Below are 19,200 nucleotides of genomic sequence, written 5' to 3'. Positions count from 1 at the left end.
TTGCTATAAAAAGGGGGTTCTCTCTTTATTTTGAATTATCGAAACAAATTTACGACATTTTCCCTTTCCCCTTATTTATAAATAATAATAATAAAAAAAAAAAAATTTAATATACATATATACATCAAAATATTTTACAATTTTTAATTTTTTAATTTGATTATTTTAATTTAACTTTTTCTTTTTAAAAAAATAAAATAAAAAATACGATGACTCAAATTCATATTTCCCCGATGGAAAGTGTACCTTCATCACCTAATGTAGAAAATCGTATTACTTTTGAAAGTGTTCGTCAATGGAAACTTGAACAAGTTTCTTATTGGTTACAAGAAAATAATTTTAAAGAATATCAGAAAATATTTGCTGGTAATTTGAATGAAATTTAAATATATACTTTTTTTTACAAATTTTTTTCCTAATCAAAAAAAAAACCAACCAAATAGAAAATGATATCAACGGTGACGTTTTACTCGAATTGGATCACGAAATTCTTAAAGAATTAAAAATAAAATCCATTGGTGAACGCATAAGAATCTTATTGGCCGTAAAATCACTACTAAAAAGTTGTATGGGAAACAACATTTATTCAAAATTACTGTACAAGGTTTGATTTTTTTCTTTTGTTTTTTTTTAAAAAAAAAAACTTCATTATCGTTAATTATATATTTATATATATTATATAGGAATTAAGTACACCAGAAACCGATAAATTTTCTTTTTCTATGTCACTTACCAGATCTGATTCGCTGCCAAAAGTGGTTCGTAAAAATTCAAGCCATCGAATTACCAGTGATATACCAAAATCACCCTCATCTAATAAAGTGAGTTAAAATTTTTACGTGAAAATTAATAATAATAATAATAATAATAATAATTTTTAAAATTAATTTTTATTTTATTAAATAAGCAAATCCAAGAGACTACAATAATGTCCATTGAAAGTGTCAAACAGGTATTTATAGACAGATCTTCAATCAATCTCTATGTTGTTTATAATTTCAAAGATTCATATTCTTTTAAAAAAAAATGAATAGAAGTGTATTAAAGTAATTGGGGAGGATGGACAATCTTCACGTATTATTCCAATAAATAACGTTAGTGATGCCAAATCTATTCTTGCAAAAGTTTTACAAAAGTTTAATATCAAGGATGATGTTGAAAGATATTCATTATTTACAACCTTAAGTGATTCTGGATCAGGTAAACTTGAATTTAAGTACCTTTACAAAAGTTGTCATTTACAATTTTTTATTAAAAAAAAAAATTAAATTTTTTTTTGTAGCAAGGTGTTTAACAGATGAGGAAGTTGAAACAATATGTAAAAGTGTAGATCGTCCAGAAAGAGAAAGATTATTTTTGAGAAAGAAACATCTTCCAATGAATCATGAAACATTTAAGAAACAGATGAGAGATAAGAAATTGGCAAATTTTTTTGGAGAAAAACCACCAAGTATACCACAAGGACAACAAGTTGGAATATCACAAAAGAAATTGAGAAATTTCTTTGGACAAAGACCTCCATCAGAATTAATTTCATTAAATCTTACAGAATACTTTCCTGGTCATAATAGTGAAGAGTTAGAACGTAGTGTTAGAAATTCTATGAGAAGAGCTTCTATGGCATCTAAATCATCTTTTGGACTTAGATCAAAACGTACTTCGAGACTTTTTGATGACAGTTCAAGGAGATCAAGTTTATTGCCTCATTTGAATGATAATCCTGATGAAACCATTGCTGAAGAAGAATTTGAAGGGTTTGATAGTTTTGAAGAAGAAGAGGATGATCAACTTAATTTATTTGAAGAAGGTAATCTTTGGCTACTAATTGGTATAAACTGGTGGGCCAATCAGTATATCCAGGATGATAAAGTTATTTACTAGTCTAGTATATAAATGGGTCATCATCCTTCGGATGATAACCCATTTACTACTAGATCAGTAAATAACTAATACGAATAAAACAAATAAACATGTTTTTATTAATATCATTTAACTAAATTAATAGCATTTACCAAGACAGTATTTAAGTGGATAAAGGGAGCTTTAATTGGGATGGGATCTTTTGGTTGTGTATACTTGGGACTTAATTCTATTACAGGAGAATTGATGGCAATTAAACAAGTTGAATTACCAACTGGACAATCTGCAAATGAACAGAGGAAGAAATCCATGGTAAATTACATTTGAGATATATAAGATGAATTTTAAAAAATTTTTTTTTTAATTTAAATTTATTATTTAGTTGGATGCATTACAAAGAGAAATTTCACTTTTACAAGAGTTACATCATGAAAACATAGTGCAATATCTTGGTAAGATCTTTTTAATTCAGCCAAATTGTAAATTTTAATTATATATCTAAAAAAAAAAAATTCGGTTTAAATTATAGGATCACAACATGATGAGGAAACTTTAAATATTTTCTTGGAATATGTCCCAGGTGGATCTGTAGCTACAATGCTTAATAATTATGGACCGTTAGAAGAAACATTGGTTAGATCATTTAATAGACAAATTTTACAAGGATTAAATTATCTTCACGAAAAAGATATTATTCATCGCGATATCAAAGGGGCTAACGTTTTAGGTAAATTTTGTAATGTTGGTAATGTTGGTAAAGGCGGATTATTTTATCACGTGATTTTGGGTACTTAATTTTAATTTTTATTTAGTCGATAATAAGGGAGGTATCAAAATATCCGATTTTGGTATATCAAAGAAAGTAGAAGATCGTAAGTTTTTTTATATTAATATTATATATTGATTCACTACGCGAATGCTTAAAAGAAAATAATTTTTTATTACCTCTCAGAAATTATGGCAACTGCATCTGTTAGTAGGCCTTCATTGCAGGGATCTGTATTTTGGATGGCACCAGAAGTTGTTAAACAAACTTCATATACAAGTAAAGCTGATATATGGAGCTTAGGATGTTTAATTGTAGAAATGTTTACAGGAACTCATCCATATCCACAATTTACTCAGATGCAAGCAATATTTAAGGTAAGCTAACTTGGGCTGATGATGGGGAAATATCGAATAAATAGTATTATTAGTTATTGTTCAGTTCGATTAGGATTTAGTGTTGTTAAGTACAAACCAGACTGATGAGGTCGACTCAGTTTGACTTGAAGATTTTTAAGTCATGGTTCAGTTCAGTTTGACTTGACTTGTCATCAAACCGATGGTGTTGATGGGGTCGATAAGCAAGTCGATGGGACCGATAAAAAGTTGATGGGACTGATATTAATGACCCCATCGGTTCGACTTGGAGGTCCAAGTTAATCGGTTCAGTTTGACTTTCAGACCAAACCGGACCGACCGTTAACAACACTAATTTAGGAATATGCGGGATTTTACTGACCATGAGACATCCCTATTGGTCACCGCAGTATTCCTAATGACCGAACTATAACTAAGATTGTCAGATGGTCTTCGACTCAAATAACTATTTATTATAGTATTATTAGTTAGACTATATTGTTCACTAATTAATTATTTTTATATTGATTTAGATTGGAGTTGAATCTATTTCACCAGAAATACCTGAAGGAATATCAAATGAAGCAAAAGAATTCTTGAAAAAGACCTTTGAATCGTAAGTGATGAAATTGATGACGAAAAATCATTAAAAAGTGATAAAAAAAAAAATTTAATAATTAATTTCCTTTTTTATTATAGAAACCATGATGAAAGACCAACGGCTAAAGTTCTTTTAACTCATCCATTTGCCGCATCAACGTCAAAACAATTATCTCCTTAACTTTGACGTGTGCATGCATTTGAGATTAACCACATAGGGATTAATTGACCAATCAAAATGCATCATGATCAAAACATTTGGCAATTTTTTAATTTTTAATAGTTAGTTTATGATAATAATTTAAATTAATAATCGTAACGATTTATTTATAAATCATTTATAATTATTTTCGATAAACCATAAAGTTTGATTACTTAATAATTTACTTACGTTTTCTTTATTATAATATCATTTAGTTAATTTATTGAAAGATGTGGTTTTTTATGTACGATGATTGAATTATTTAACTGTTAATGAATTTGATAAGCGAGTTTCGAATATATATTTTTTTTTTAAAAAAAAAAAAGAAAAACAAATAAACAAATAAAAAAAAAAGTTTATCAAAAAAAGAAAAAAGCCAAGAATTTAAGATGCAGATAAGGTAAACAAGAGGAAAATTTTTGTATAAAAAAAAATTGTGTATCGTGATAATTAATATCAGTTCAATGACTTGTGACCAATTTTTTTTCGAGAATGTTTTAGTTTCTTATATCATTAAGGATTACGTAATTTAAAATCTTTTGAAAATGTTTTTAATATGATAATCTAATTAATTAATATGTATGTATAAAAAAAAAAAAGGTTATGCATTATTCTCCTCTTCTAAACATATCGGGAATCAAATTAACACTTTTTGTTTATTTTTTAATAAAATTTTAAACCCAGATAGGTTAATTTTAATATTTTTAATTATTATTTTAATTATTTTTTTATTTATTTTTTAAATAGATTAAAAAGAATTTTGAATTAAATCATAAAAAATTTCTTTAATTGGTTAAACACATTTGATTTATAATGGGTACTGAATTACTGATACAAATACAATATTATAATATTATAAATATTATCCTTTTATTCTTATAAAGTTAAATTATAATGGTCCGGTATAATCCGAAAATGTCTATCAACAAAAAAAAGATCCGGTAACTTTTTGTGAACATGTAAAGGAAATTTTTGAAACAAAAAACAATATCTCGTGTTGCATATTTTAAAACGTGGTTAAAACGTGTTCGAGGGGGAGAAGGGGGGAATTATGAAATTTTATGGATTATGTTTTTTTTTTTCGGATTTCACCGTTCAAAAAAGAAACCTCGAAAAAAACGAGTATCACGTAATTTATAAGTATCACGTAATTTTTTTAATTTTTTAGTAAAAAAATTAAAAATTAAAAATAAAGTTTCGCCCTTTTTTTTTATTTTTTTTCCTTTTTTTTTTAATATAAAAAATTTATTTTTAAAAAGAAAAAATTATTTTTACCATTTGATTTCATTGATTTCTTTTAAAAAAAATTTTTTTTAGATTTAGATTTTTTAAGGCTTATACTTTTTTGAATAATTTTATATATATTTTGGTTAATTTTGGTTATACTTTTTTTTTTTTTTACTTATTATTTTTAGAGCGCCCAATTTTTTTTATGATGTAATATATATTCTATTATTTTTTTTTTTGTGATTTTATTGATTTTATTGATTAACACGATTTTTTATAAAATAGGGAATTTTAAAAAAGGAATAAATTTTCCTGATATCGGTAAAAATTTATATAAAAAAAAAATTTATTTGTGGGAAAAAAAAATCCTGAAAATCGAACCAGTAAAATTTTCACAATTGACATCAGAATGGCGATTACAAAAAAGCCATTTTACCCAAAAAAAAAAATAAAAATAAAAATAAAATTTAATTAATTGATTTATTTATTGATATTACTTTTTTGTTATAACCGTTAATGTTAAATTAAAAATTTTACAAAATTGTTTAAAAGAGGTTAAAACTCGGGAATTTATAATTTCATGCATATTAAATATATATGTAAATATAATATATATAATTTATATATTAAATATATATATAAAATATTTATAAATACATAAATATATATACATATATATGTATTTATGATAATGAATGTGTTGTAACACATATATCGGATATATATATATAATATTCTTAATCATGTTACGTAATATAATACGAAACGTTACAAAAATATGTTTTAATATGTTTACCAAATCCTCACGTGAATAGATCGGCCAGAATTATTAAAACAAGTAAAATAAGTGTGATAAGTGTGACCAACATTAAACAACATAACAACATTGAACAAAGTTTGAATTGATCTTGAAATGTATCATAAGAAGAAAGATTAAAAATTAAAAAAAGAAAAAAAAGAAAAAAAGAAAAAAAGAATAGAACAAAAAGGTTTAGAAAACCGTTTTTATCTTGATTAAATTTTTCAGATAAAACCTTGTTTTTGAAACCTTCGGGTCATTCAACCCGGGGCAGAAAAAAAAAACCGCTAAAAATGATTGAAATGATTCTCAGCCCTTCCAAATTTGGAAAATTATTCGAATATAAGTATAATTTAGGATAATAAAAAGAAAAAACCTTGATCAATCGATTAAAAAATAAGGTCGAAGATATAGTTAGTCTAAAAAAAACATGCATATAAGATTTCTATGTTTGTCACATTTAATTATAAAATAATAATATAATCGGGTATAACGACATCGTAAATAATCGGAAAAAAAAAAATAAATAAAAATAAATAAAAAAAAATACTAATCCTAAATATAAATTATTTTATACCGCTGTTTATATTTTATACCCTAAAAAGAATTCGCATCAATCGTATGATGGATTATGAATTGGCAAAAGTAAAGTTTACATAACTTTCGGTGTGAGTTTTACATAATTATTTTGGTAAAAAATTACACAATCATCTATAATTGGTGATTTATTTGTAAGATTCTACCTTACTCACTTGCATTATTAGAATAAACAATTACTTATGTGAATTACTTGGTAAATTACTACGAAAAAGTACTTTGCCACAATTATTTTGAATATGGTTTATTCCTAATTTGTATAAAATAACAAAATGGTTATGGCTCATTATTTATATCATGGGATATTATAAAATGAAATACAAAAAATACAAATTATACGCCTTTCTAAATATGATATACAAATGTGATATGTAATCCTAGTTTTAAAGTAAGTTTTAAAGTAATAAAATTACAAACAAAACAAATTATTTTACCGCAATATCCCCTAAAAGGAATTTACCCTTTTTTTAATTAATTTATTTTTTTTTATTTTTTTTTTAAAAAAAAAAAAATTATTTTTAATTAACGAATCAACCATTTTTATATTTTTCGAACCCAAACTAAATTGGGAACAATGTACTTGAAATCATCGTTTATCACTTTTTATCACTCTGAGTACTCTGAGTACTCTGAGTTCAAATTTTTTATGTATTATAAATCATAACTAATAAAAAATCTCATAATTTCGTAATCAATTTTAAACATCAAACCAAAATATTTTTTATAATTTATATTTTTGTTACTATTTTGAAAATTATAATAAATATACACGGTAATATGAAAAATAATGATATTCATATAACATTAAAATTTACCATAAATGATAATTTGTTTGTTGTTATTACTACTTTAAAAAACATTAAATTATTATCATGCAAAAATTATTTATTATAAGGTCTGGATTATTTTATTTATTTTTAAAAATAATATTTTTCTTTGTAATAAAATTTTTTTTCCAATCAATTTTTTATGTAATTTTCCTTTTTTAGAACATAATCTTGTAAGACTTGTAAGCATATTTTTAATTCTTCATTGAATTGATTGGTTCATAATAAATTTTATTGAATCTAAAGACTATCTTATATTGTTGTTAATCGAAACATAAGCGGGGGATAAATAATTTTCAAATAAACAAATTTTTAAATGCAGAATTCGTGTTCCTGTATTTCTGTATTTTAATTTAATGTTAGATATATTCCGTATATCATCTATCTGATTGATGTGATTAAAAAAAATAATATACCTTACATACATACTTTTACATGATTATTTAAGAAAAAAAATATTCGGGATCGGGACTATGTTTTTCAAGGAAAATTATAAGTTTTAAATGATATACGTTCACGTGTAATTTGAAATTTAATTGGTTTTTATTGAATTTATTTTTTTTCATGGGATTGATAAACATACATTTTGAATATATTAATGATACGCACCAATTAATTTCTTTTTTTAAACAAAAATCTCAAAAAAATTGAAATCAAGGGTAAAAATAAAAAAAAATGATAAATGATAAAAACAAATTTATTTCATTTAATTTAATTTATCCTTTTTATTTTATTTTATTTTATTTTATTTTTATATTATTTTATTTTTACTTTATTTTTTTTATATTATCTTTCATGACGTTAATAAGGGGGGGAATAATAAGAGAATAATATTAAAAAAAAAATCGAAAAACAATATTAAAATATTTGATAATCAAAATCATTTTTTTAAAAAAAAAATGATTATTTTATAAATATAATAATTATATTTTAAAAATAATAATTTACTTTCCTTTGATTGGTGAATTTTAATATTGTTATTGATAATTAAAATAATTAAATCACAAAAATGTATGCTTAATGTTATCATATTAACTCATATAATATAAATCTGGCTGAGTTTAGTGTAACCGATCAACCCTGTCACTCGGTTACGGGAATTCCCGCCAAAAAAAATTATTTTTCATTCTTTTTTTTTTAAAAAAGTAAAAAAAAAAAAGTTGTACAGAGGAGAAAAGGAATGTAAATAAAGAAAATGCATAGTAATGCATAAAAAAATGCAAAGAAATCACTGTCATTTAATAAAACTTAATATAACAATGTGTAAATATTTTTTTTGAAAATTGAAACAAAAAAATAAAAACAAAGTGGTAATATTATAAATATCCTTTTACGGAAAAACATTTTTTCTTATTTTTAAGTGGTTTTTGATGTGGGTTACTCTGGGTCTCAGACTTTTTTTTTTAATCCCTTTTTTTTATTTATTAAAATTAAATAAAGATCAAAAAAGGATTATTCAATTTATTTCAAATGATTTTTCCCACAATCCTTTTTAAGGTAGAATGAATTCGGCTTTACCTTTACCTTAAAGAACGATTTGTTTTAAAGAAAAGTGCTTATTTAATAAAAAAATTCTTATTATTTATAAAACATGTGATACATTGCATTAACCCGACTCGGGCGAAGTGGGGAAGAAAATTCCATTAAATTCATAAAGAAAAAAAAAAGATAAAGAAAAAAAAGAGTTTTAAATTTTTCCATAGAGTTACCATAATTGGATATCAAAATATTCAAAATATTAAAAATTCAATATAGGTAAAAGTCATGAGACGATCAAATGAGTCATAATTTATTATAAGAAATGATTTCTCGCATAAACAAAGTGACCTATGATTAAATACCCTTTTTAATGGTTTGATTTTATGCCTAATGCAATAATTAAAATTTGACATATGATATTATGAAAAAAGTAATCCAAACTCATGAAATGAAAACCATGAAACTTTGTACACCTATCAATAATTTATTATAAAAGGATCAACTCTTTAAATGACGTAAAAAAAAAATCCAATTGTTTCATAGTAACGTGATCTTAATAAAGAAAATATTAGCAGTAATGTAACAAATGAACAAATCATTTTTGATCTTCTAACGGGTTAAAAATATTATGTCACGTTATTACATAAATTAGCCAAGATTTTCTTTAAGGGAAACAAAAAATAAACATTTACATTTTTTATTCTAATTACAAATCAAGTTAGTTTAACGGAAAATATCGAAACCCATATTTTTTTTTAATATATATATATATATATATATACAGTATATATATATATTACATATATGTAATAATAATTTATATTTTTAGTTCCACTATAATGGAAAAATAAACCTTGCATAACAAAAACACCAACAAAAAACAAACGATTGACCTTTGCTTACAAAATTTACAAAATCGTTCATGACATACTGTACATCAATATAATTTTTTTAAACCAATATATTTACATTTATTTATAATATTATAAATTCTAATTAAATCAAATCATTCAAAATTTTTTTGAAACTAAAACAATAGGTTTATAAAATTCTAAATGTGCGAATCATTATTATCCCGAATTTACCGAATAATTTTTTTTTTTTTTGTTACATTTTATAGTTTCATAATCAGATCTTCGATATCTTTTTGCATATTTTTTTTTTTAAAAAAATCCTGTTTATTTTTAATATTATTTTCTTGGCTAGTTTTAATTTCATTGAAAAAATATTATTATATATATATATTATAATTTATTTTTGTGTGTGTGGCTTGTCATTCAATTCTTCATTTGTTAAAGAAATTAAAAATAAAGTTTTAAAATGATTTTTTCTCAATTTTTTAATTTTGCCTTTATTAAACGCACGTTTTCAATACTGTGTCACAACAGATTTGCATAATTATCACCAATCAACTAATAAAATAAATTATTTTCTAGAATGGGCATACAAATTATTTATCTAAAACGTTTTAAACTAAAAATTTGAAGTACGTGTAATTATTTTCGGTATTACCCGCATTATCCGCTTTATAATGACGACAAAATATAATATATATTTTTAATTTGGTAAATAATTTAATGTAATATAATGTAATATATATATGTGATGTGTCGTGTCCTTCACAGCCTCAAATTTATTTATAATGTACACTAGTACTAGTACTTAGCGACTTTTTTTTTATTTTGTGTCACAAAATCACAAAATCGACAGATGGCAACCTCACATGATCAGAATCAAATATCTTTTTTTATATAAAGGTGTCAAGACAATTTTTTTTTTTCTGATCCCCGGAGACTAATAAAAGCTAAAACCCTGACAATCTACTCTTTTTTCAATATTTAGTTTCTTTTCTCTTTGAAAAAAAAATTTTCGTTCGAATTTTTTTTTCTCTTTTTTTTCTTCTTTGCATTTTATTTTATTTTATTTTTCGCCCTTTTCTTTTTTTTTCTTACTCTTTTCGTAAAAAAAAACACACTTTTTTTTTTCTATTCGATCTCTTTTCGAAAATGGAAACTATCTATTTGCCACAACAATACATCTCGGCGCCACAAGTAGTTGCGCCTCATGTCAATACCATTTACAGTGATGTTCCTACAGGAAATCAAATAATCGATGAACCTTTTTACGGTATCACGGTAAGAAAGAAATTTTTTTTTCTTCTTCTTTTATTTTTTTTTTAAAAAAAAAATGTTTTTTATGGATTTATGGATTTATGGATTTTCCATTTTTTTTTTTAGGATGAATCATACTATCAACAACAATTTGATGATCAGCAAGTTGTTCTTCAATATCCTATGGTAATTATATCAATAAAAATCATCGTTTATTGGTTTCTTTATTTTTTTTTTTACTAATTTACTAATTATAATTATAATTTTTTTTAGCTAACTCCTCCTATGGAACATCAAACATTTATTGATCTTGAAACTTACGATATGAAACCTATTAATATCTCACCTGAATTTGAACATCCTCAAATTATTACTGTGCATCCTCATCCTCCTTCTTCAGAGGTAATTATTTATGTACAACTATAACTAATCAAATTACTTTTTCCCACGCATTGCAAATCTAATTTTTTTTTTCCCGCCATTTTTTTTTTAATAAATAAAGTTGGGAGATCATTTATATATTGAACACCAAGAAATCGAACGACCTGACCTCAAAATTATGATTCCTAATAATAATCATAATAATGGTGAAGATGTTAAACCTTTTATTATTAAATCTCAACAATCATTTCCACCATCGCCTCCAACTTCTCCTCCAACTCCTCACGCGTCTAGTACTTCAAATGATAAACCTAAAAAGATTACAACCATAAATGTTGAAGAGGATGATGATGTCAAAATTGTTAAACAAGAAAATGAAGATGCTGAAAAGGATCAAAATGAATTACCAACTTATGTTAATCCAAAACAATATGAAAGAATTCTCAAAAGAAGACTTGCTCGTGAAAGATTTCAAAAGAAATATAATATTTCTAAAGAAAGAAAGGTATGTTTAAATTAATAAAAATAATTTTTTTATTTTTTTTCTTTAAAAAAAAAAGAAATAATTTTTTTTAACACGAAATTTACCCACTTTTTTAGCCCTATATTCATCAATCCCGTCATAATCATGCAGTAAGAAGATTAAGAGGACCTGGGGGGAGGTTTTTAAGTGCAACCGAAACAGCGGCCGTAGCGGCGGCTGGAGTTGCAGAAATGGATAGAAGACAAAGCCTTAATTCCAATTCTTCATCTTGCGTTTCACCAACTACACCAGTTTCTTCAACAAACTTTTTCAATATTCCATATACTTACATAAATTCCAATGAGAATTTTTCTACCATGACACCAGAAGGATATCATATAATTGAAAATAATGAAACATGGAATTCTACAACAGAATTATGTAAAAATGAGAATTTTCCAAATATGATAACATCTGGAAACGTTTTTGATTATACGACAACCAATATGTATGAAAGTTACTCACAAACAGCTGCATTGCAATTGCAATTACAACAAACACAAACACAAACTGCAAATTCCGTAATTTACCTTTCGACACCAATCACTCCAATCACTCCAATCACTCCAATCACTCCAATCAATGATAATCATATTCAATATTATTAAAATTTTCCCGATTTAATATTTTTTTATGTATATAATTCATAATTACAAACACATTCAACGACTTAAACTTTTTCAATTTATACGAAAATTATTTAGAAAAAAAAAAAATAATACGCATTTTCTCGAATTTATCATCACAATTTCATTTTATTATCATTCAAAAAATTTTATCATTTTCATTTTACTTCATTTTATTCGTAATAATAGATTAACAAACACAAACACAAACAAAAAAATAAATGTACATTTCAAAATTTTTATAGATTTCGCCACCATAGATTATTTACAATCCTCGAACATACATAAGTAAAAAAAAATCTTTTGATAAGATTATAAGTTAATGAGAAATGAGGAGATAGAAAAAAAAACCCCCCACAAAAAAAACAAATTTTTACAAAATACAAACAAAAAAAAAACAAAAAAAATTTCGTTAGATTTTATTTACAACACATCATCATTCTAAGATTTCATTCTTTTTAGACATTTTTTTTACTTTAGACTTTCTTTAAATTATATATAAATAAGCCTTTAAAAATAAATTAAGCTAAAAAACACTTCCTCCCTCATTCCCATTCCTCTTTCTCATATTTTCATAGAAAAAAAAATTTTTTACGATTTTTTTTATTTTCTACTTAGACTTTTTTTTTTTTTCCTAAAAATAGAATTTTTTTTTGCATATATTTATTTATCTTTACGTAATGTATAATCGTTTAATAAAAAAAAAAAATTTCGCATTTTTTCGCATTTTTTCGCAAACACAAACAATTTTTTGCAAGCCTCATTTTTTTTTTGTTGTGACATGTTTCAAAAAAACGTGTTAAAATACCAAAAATACCGTTTTTCTTTTTTCGAAGAGATCTTAGAATAATTTTTTTTTTTTATAACCTTTTATAGTTATTTAAATGTATTTCCGATCTCTTTTTTTTTTTTACCATATTAACAACAGTAGAAGTTTCTGAAACAAAAAAAAGTTCATTTTCAAATAACTTTTTTTTTTAAAAAAAAAATAAATAAATTAATAATTAAATTTATCTAGAAAGGAGATAAATTCAAATTTCAAATTAGTATAATTAGACTCTTCCGGTACCCGATTGTCCGCAGTGTTTTTATTTTAATAAAACTTTTATTTATTCGATATATTTGATTATTTCGATACATGTCGTGAATCTTTCAACGATAAATAAATAAATAAATACAAGAAAAAAAAGTTGTACGACAAATAAACATTTTTTTTTTTTCAAATGTAATTTACGTACTTTTTGTTTGATGAAGAATAATAGGAAGAACCAATAAATTATTAATTATTAACAACAATTGAACTAAAATTTTGGATTGTAAATTGTTAAATTAATTAATAAATCATGGATTCACAGTCTAGATTTCAAAATTAAAATTAATAAAACTAATGAAACTAATGAAACTAATGATAAATTTTTTTTTTATTTTTTGCATTTTTATTATTATTACATCCTTTTCATATAAAAAATTTATATAACCTTACATCCTTTAATATAAAAGAAATTTTTTAAATGAGTTTTAAATGGTATTTTTAAATGTTTGTCAAAAAAAAATTTTTTTAATTTTTAAATGGTTATTTTAAATGGTATTTTTAAATGTTTGTCATTTTTTTAAATGTGTCATTTTTTTTAAATGGTGTTTTTTTTAAATGTTTGAACTTTTTTTTAAATGGTATTTCAAATGTTTGTCAAATTTTTTAAATTTTTTTAAATGGTATTTCAAATGTTTGTCAAATTTTTTTTATTTTTAAAAAAAAATGAAAATCAAAATAAATCAATTTGTTTAAAATAAATCAATTTGTTTAAAAAATGAAAATTGTGAAAATTGGTTTCGAGTAACTGAAATGTTGAGTGTTTTTCGGATCATTCTTTTATTTACATCTTTAATTTTGGATTTTATTGGTCCCTTATTGATGATTTTATTAAAGCCTTTTTATTAGTTTTTTTTTTTATTAGTTTTATTAGTAAAATAATTGATAAAAATAATATTTTTATTGAGTTACAATATAAGTATTGTCTTCTCAATAATAATAATAATTCAATAATAATTCAATAATAATCAATAATAATGCACGCCTTACAAATGAAGGGTTTTCTTACATATGAAGGCTTTTCTTACAAATAAAAAAGTTATTATTTTCATTTTAAAAAAAATCATCTGTTTAAAACGCGAAACAATCTTTAATCGTGTATAATACATATAATACATATAAAAAAAATATAATATAAATAATAATGCATATTTTAAGTCATAAGTAACTCTTTCTTTTATATATATATAATATATATATATATTTTAGGAAAGGTCTTTCCCAACAGTTAAAAATATGATTGTAATTATGAGGGAAATTTCGGTAAAAAAAAATTATATAGTTAATGTAGCTAGATTTTTTTTTTTATATATTTTATTTTAATATATCTGTATCGTGTATCAATTAACAAATAATAAATATGTAACGTAAATAATGTTTTTCAATGTAAATACTAATACGATTTTAAAAAAAAAATTTTTAATTCAGGATCGATCCAATAAGGATTTTTGGATTTACTTTGTACATTCGTTACATGGTTGCCAAGAACAGGAAACAACCGATTTCATTATCAGATCTTTATCGGGTTATCTGTTAAAAAAAAATAAGAAAATCATTTTTATTCATTATTAATAAATTTTTTAAGGCAAGTATAATTAAAAATATTAAAAAATTATGTATCATATGTTATATTACATATATATATATATATATATACACAATACGTGACAATTATAATGTATATATAAAGTATGGTATATGTTTCTAAAAATGTAGATTTTTGTCCCTTAGGTTAAACCTGATAGGTACAAATTAAAAAATAATGTAAAATATCGTAATTTATTTAATTTACCAAAAAAAAAAATATATACCCGTTATTTTTATTTAATTTACCGGCCAAAAAAAAATCATGTTTAAAAGATTATCCAAGTATTAAGTATAATCCAATATACATTTATTACAATTTACAATCCGAATACATTTATTTATTATATATAAAAATTATTTATCCAATTTATTCATCTATTAATTTCTTTATCTATTAATTGAATTTCTTTATCTATTGATATTAATTTCTTTATCTATTAATTTCTTTATCTATTGATTTCTTTATCTATTAATTTCTTTATCTATTGATTTCTTTATCTATTGATTTCTTTATCTATTAATTTATTTATCTATTGACTTATTTATCTCTTGATTTATTCATCTTTTAATTTATTTGTCTCTTGATTTATTTATCTCTTAATTTATTTGTCTCTTAATTTATTTGTCTTTTGATTTCTTTATCTCTTAATTTATTTGTCTCTTGATTTCTTTATCTCTTAATTTATTTATCTTTTAATTTATTTATCTTTTAATTTATTTATCTTTTAATTTATTTGTCTCTTGATTTATTTGTCTCTTGATTTATTTATCTCTTAATTTATTTATCTCTTAATTTATTTATCTCTTTAAAATTTATTTATCTCTTAATTTATTTATCTCTTAATTTATTTATCTCTTAATTTATTTATCTCTTAACCTTACCTATTAATTTACTTACCTATTAATTTATTCACCTTATTACCTATTAATTTACTTACCTATTAATTTATTCATCTATTTATTATTTATAATTTTTTAAAAAATAATAATAATCAAATTTTATAAATACATAATAATGCAAAAAAATGATATAAATTATTATTATTCTAAGTTGTATATTCATATAATTAATTCTTTTAAAAGGATAGAATTAAAAAAGGAAAATTTTTACAAAATAGAATTTGTTAATCAATTTTTTTATCAATTTAAAAAAAAATAATAAAATAATATAAATTATCATATATTTTAAAAGCTTTTATCTATATTTAGAAAGTAATTATATTTTAGTTGTAATAATATTGTACTTTTAAACATAATTATATATTTACTACTACTATTAATATAATATATTATATCAATATTGCTTATAGTTATAAGAATATGTTTATCATCCTATTCAGTTCTCAATTTAAATTCATGAAAAAAAAGTTTATTTATTTGATGATGATGAAAGTTTAATTTTAACAGCACTTTTTTTTATTTGGACAAAAATGGATAAAAAAATTAATTTGTATACTTTTGAACAAGATAAAGTAAGATTTTCCAATAAGAATAAATATTATAAAATCAAAGATGATTACAAAGAATACTATAGACAAGATCTAAAAATTTTTAATGCTATTATGGATCTCAATAAACTATATTATAAATTAGCCAAAAATTATTTCATTATAGAAGTACAAATTGATGAAAAAGAAGAAGACTTTTTCAATTTGTAAAAGCTTACTGGATGGTAACTCAGTGTCTAACAAAATAGGCATTAATTCTTCTCTTATAAAGGATCTTTCAGGATGTTTGATCATATAATCATTATTATCAACTAGCTCAAAGGAGAATTCTTCTAGTCAGTATAAGACTGGCTGATTTTTTTTGCACCATAAATTGACAGATATAATAAATATGTGAGGATCAATTCAAATCTCCAGCATGATATTACCCTTTAACTCACAAGTATCTATTAAATATCTTACAAGAATATATATCACTAGAAAGCTTTTCTTTATTAAATCCTATAGGTCCATTATAAGGAGAAGAAGACTTAATAAAGGCCTTTTCTTTTTCTATTGCCATAGCTGAAGAAATATCAAACTGGCATATGATAGAATTATTAATATATTCAATAACAATAAGCAAATTTTTCATCCAAACTCTGAATCGTTTATTTAAATGTAAAGTCGAAAGATTAGAACCATTTTAAGAAGAAAATAGTTTTTCAACTAAGGTGCAGTTATACCTTTTAACAATACCTATAGTGGGTTTAGACTTGGCTTTCTGAATTTTTACACCATGCTTTCTCAATAATTTTTCACAATCACTCTTAAATTCTGGACCCTTATCTGTTAAAAAAAACTTTCAGCTAGACAAAAGGACACTCAGAATTATTATAAATCTTCTCAATAACCTTAACAATAATCTTTAAAGTTAAGTTTCCTACCTATTCTTGACACTATATGTACCAATAGAAATAGATGCTTTATATCTTAAAGTCACATCTACAATATTAAAATAAAAAAGATATGTAATCTGATCTATCTTATCATAAGGCATAATCATAAGGCATATAGAGAACATCTGCCTAGTGGACTTTATTAGAAGTAGTAATAGAAGTAAAACTTGCTTAGGAAATATATTTAGTAGAACAAGATTTATATATCTGGCATATAGCCTGTTTTTTGAATTAATCATTCACTTTATTTAGAGTAAAATCATATTTAATATTTAGCAAAACTTCAAATAACTAGAGTAAAATTATATAGAATTGGGATTTAACTTAGAATAGACTAGCTGAAATACTAAATAATATTCAAAGATAATGGGATAAGCATAGTAGAAAAAATGCTTATAAAATAATTGTACATTATAATACTGATACAGAACACTAGAAAAGATGTTATACATATACTATTCAGCAGGCTTAAAATTAAAAGAGTCAATATAGAAATTCCTGGCAAAATATTTTTAACTTACAGTAACAAATTTTAGTACTTCAAAATAATTTGCCTAATAATAACCAATAAGTAAGAATAATAGGATATGGGGTTAAACTTTTTAAGGATCTTTTAGGAAAGAATTCAGAAGAATGGCTTAGAGATTTTCAGAAAAATGTAATAGCAAATCAAATAAATTTTGCACCTGATGCAGATGAAATAGCTGGCAGAGCGAAAATAGATCTTTTATTTGGAAATGCTATATCTAAGATAGTATTAACATAATATAAAACCAATCTTAAAAATAAAAACTGGAAGTGTATTAATCTTTCAGACAATTTAGAAGTAGCTAATTTAAATGCTATTTGAACATTAGGTGTTGGTAATGCTGGAAATTAAATTGGTGGTTTAAATACTGCTGGTGAATTCTAAAATAAGGCAATCACAGAAATTGGTAAAGTTGGTGTAGAAATTGCAACTGGAGTTAATTTAATTTCCACCAGTACATTTAATGAAGATTGGTCTATTGCAGGTAAAAAACTTACAGTGAATGTTTCAGTAGCTTTAAATGCAGGAGAAGAACTTCTCACAGTTACAATTGCGCCTGGTATTAAGATAGGCCAAAAGCTTTAGTGATTTGCAACTAACTATACAACAATTAACTGAATGACTAAAAACAAATGGCAGTATTTGGCCAACTTGCACAAGGATCTATGCTAATAGAGCAGTTTGTTAATCATATTAAAAGGATTGGTAGAATTGCAAAGATGACTTCTGAACATATACAAAAGTAAGTTATTTATGGCTTAAATCCTACAAATCAATATAATATTCGTATGATGGCTAAATTTCATAATACTTTAGAAAATATTACAAAAACTCTAGTAGAAACAGAAAAATTTATATTAATTCAGAAGCAAGCAGATACACTATCATCTTTTTCAATTGCTCAACCATCTATTATACAACCTGGACATTATACAGATACAGATATTAAAAAGCTTGTAGAAGAGTGAATGATTTCTAGAGAAAAACAATCCCAGGCCAAAATAATCACAAATATACAGTTCAATTTTAATATTGAAGCAGTTAGATAATTATTAGTTGCTATGAAGCAGGCTAAAAAGACTTTAACTAAAAAGTCTGATCTTGGTAAGAAAAAAGCTGATCAGATTCATTCAGATTGCTTTTTTCAAGAAGTTATAAAAAATATGATGCAATCCTTAATGAAAATGATGATCCCGTCATTAAAAGATGCAAGCCTGCAGTGAATTGCAACACTTTCGTATCAATCAAATAAAG

General features: G+C 23.5%; 2 protein-coding genes across 2 annotated transcripts; both read left to right on the top strand.

Annotated features, from left to right (window-relative positions):
- The first annotated feature begins 38 nt into the window (after positions 1–38).
- Positions 39–4,124, top strand: OCT59_011062 (uncharacterized protein). The gene is made up of 13 exons (XM_025319837.2): positions 39–366; positions 444–604; positions 684–821; positions 908–952; positions 1,035–1,200; positions 1,283–1,807; positions 2,006–2,172; positions 2,243–2,312; positions 2,390–2,587; positions 2,673–2,732; positions 2,813–3,003; positions 3,516–3,598; positions 3,682–4,124. Exons 1-13 carry the CDS (start codon positions 210–212, stop codon positions 3,761–3,763), a joined length of 2,043 nt encoding a protein of 680 aa, XP_025172837.1. The 5' UTR covers positions 39–209; the 3' UTR covers positions 3,764–4,124.
- A 6,517-nt stretch (positions 4,125–10,641) lies between these two features.
- OCT59_011061 (uncharacterized protein) lies at positions 10,642–12,430 on the top strand. The gene is made up of 5 exons (XM_066136273.1): positions 10,642–10,848; positions 10,951–11,010; positions 11,098–11,226; positions 11,327–11,710; positions 11,806–12,430. Exons 1-5 carry the CDS (start codon positions 10,720–10,722, stop codon positions 12,334–12,336), a joined length of 1,233 nt encoding a protein of 410 aa, XP_066000913.1. The 5' UTR covers positions 10,642–10,719; the 3' UTR covers positions 12,337–12,430.
- The last annotated feature ends 6,770 nt before the right edge of the window (positions 12,431–19,200 follow it).

The sequence above is a fragment of the Rhizophagus irregularis genome, chromosome 19 (assembly GCF_026210795.1).
Source record: "Rhizophagus irregularis chromosome 19, complete sequence".
NCBI lineage: Eukaryota > Fungi > Glomeromycota > Glomeromycetes > Glomerales > Glomeraceae > Rhizophagus > Rhizophagus irregularis.
The sequence above is the reverse complement of the archived record's forward strand: the minus strand, read 5'-3'. Positions and strand labels throughout refer to the sequence as shown.

Bases quoted from the DNA above. Each gene is read 5' to 3' on its own strand.
- OCT59_011061 (XM_066136273.1), top strand. From the start codon at position 10,720: ATGGAAACTATCTATTTGCCACAACAATACATCTCGGCGCCACAAGTA. The intron at 11,011-11,097 runs GTAATTATATCA...AATTTTTTTTAG, and splicing joins TTGTTCTTCAATATCCTATG to CTAACTCCTCCTATGGAACA. The intron at 11,711-11,805 runs GTATGTTTAAAT...CCACTTTTTTAG, and splicing joins ATATTTCTAAAGAAAGAAAG to CCCTATATTCATCAATCCCG.
- OCT59_011062 (XM_025319837.2), top strand. From the start codon at position 210: ATGACTCAAATTCATATTTCCCCGATGGAAAGTGTACCTTCATCACCT. The intron at 822-907 runs GTGAGTTAAAAT...TTATTAAATAAG, and splicing joins AATCACCCTCATCTAATAAA to CAAATCCAAGAGACTACAAT. The intron at 953-1,034 runs GTATTTATAGAC...AAAAATGAATAG, and splicing joins CCATTGAAAGTGTCAAACAG to AAGTGTATTAAAGTAATTGG.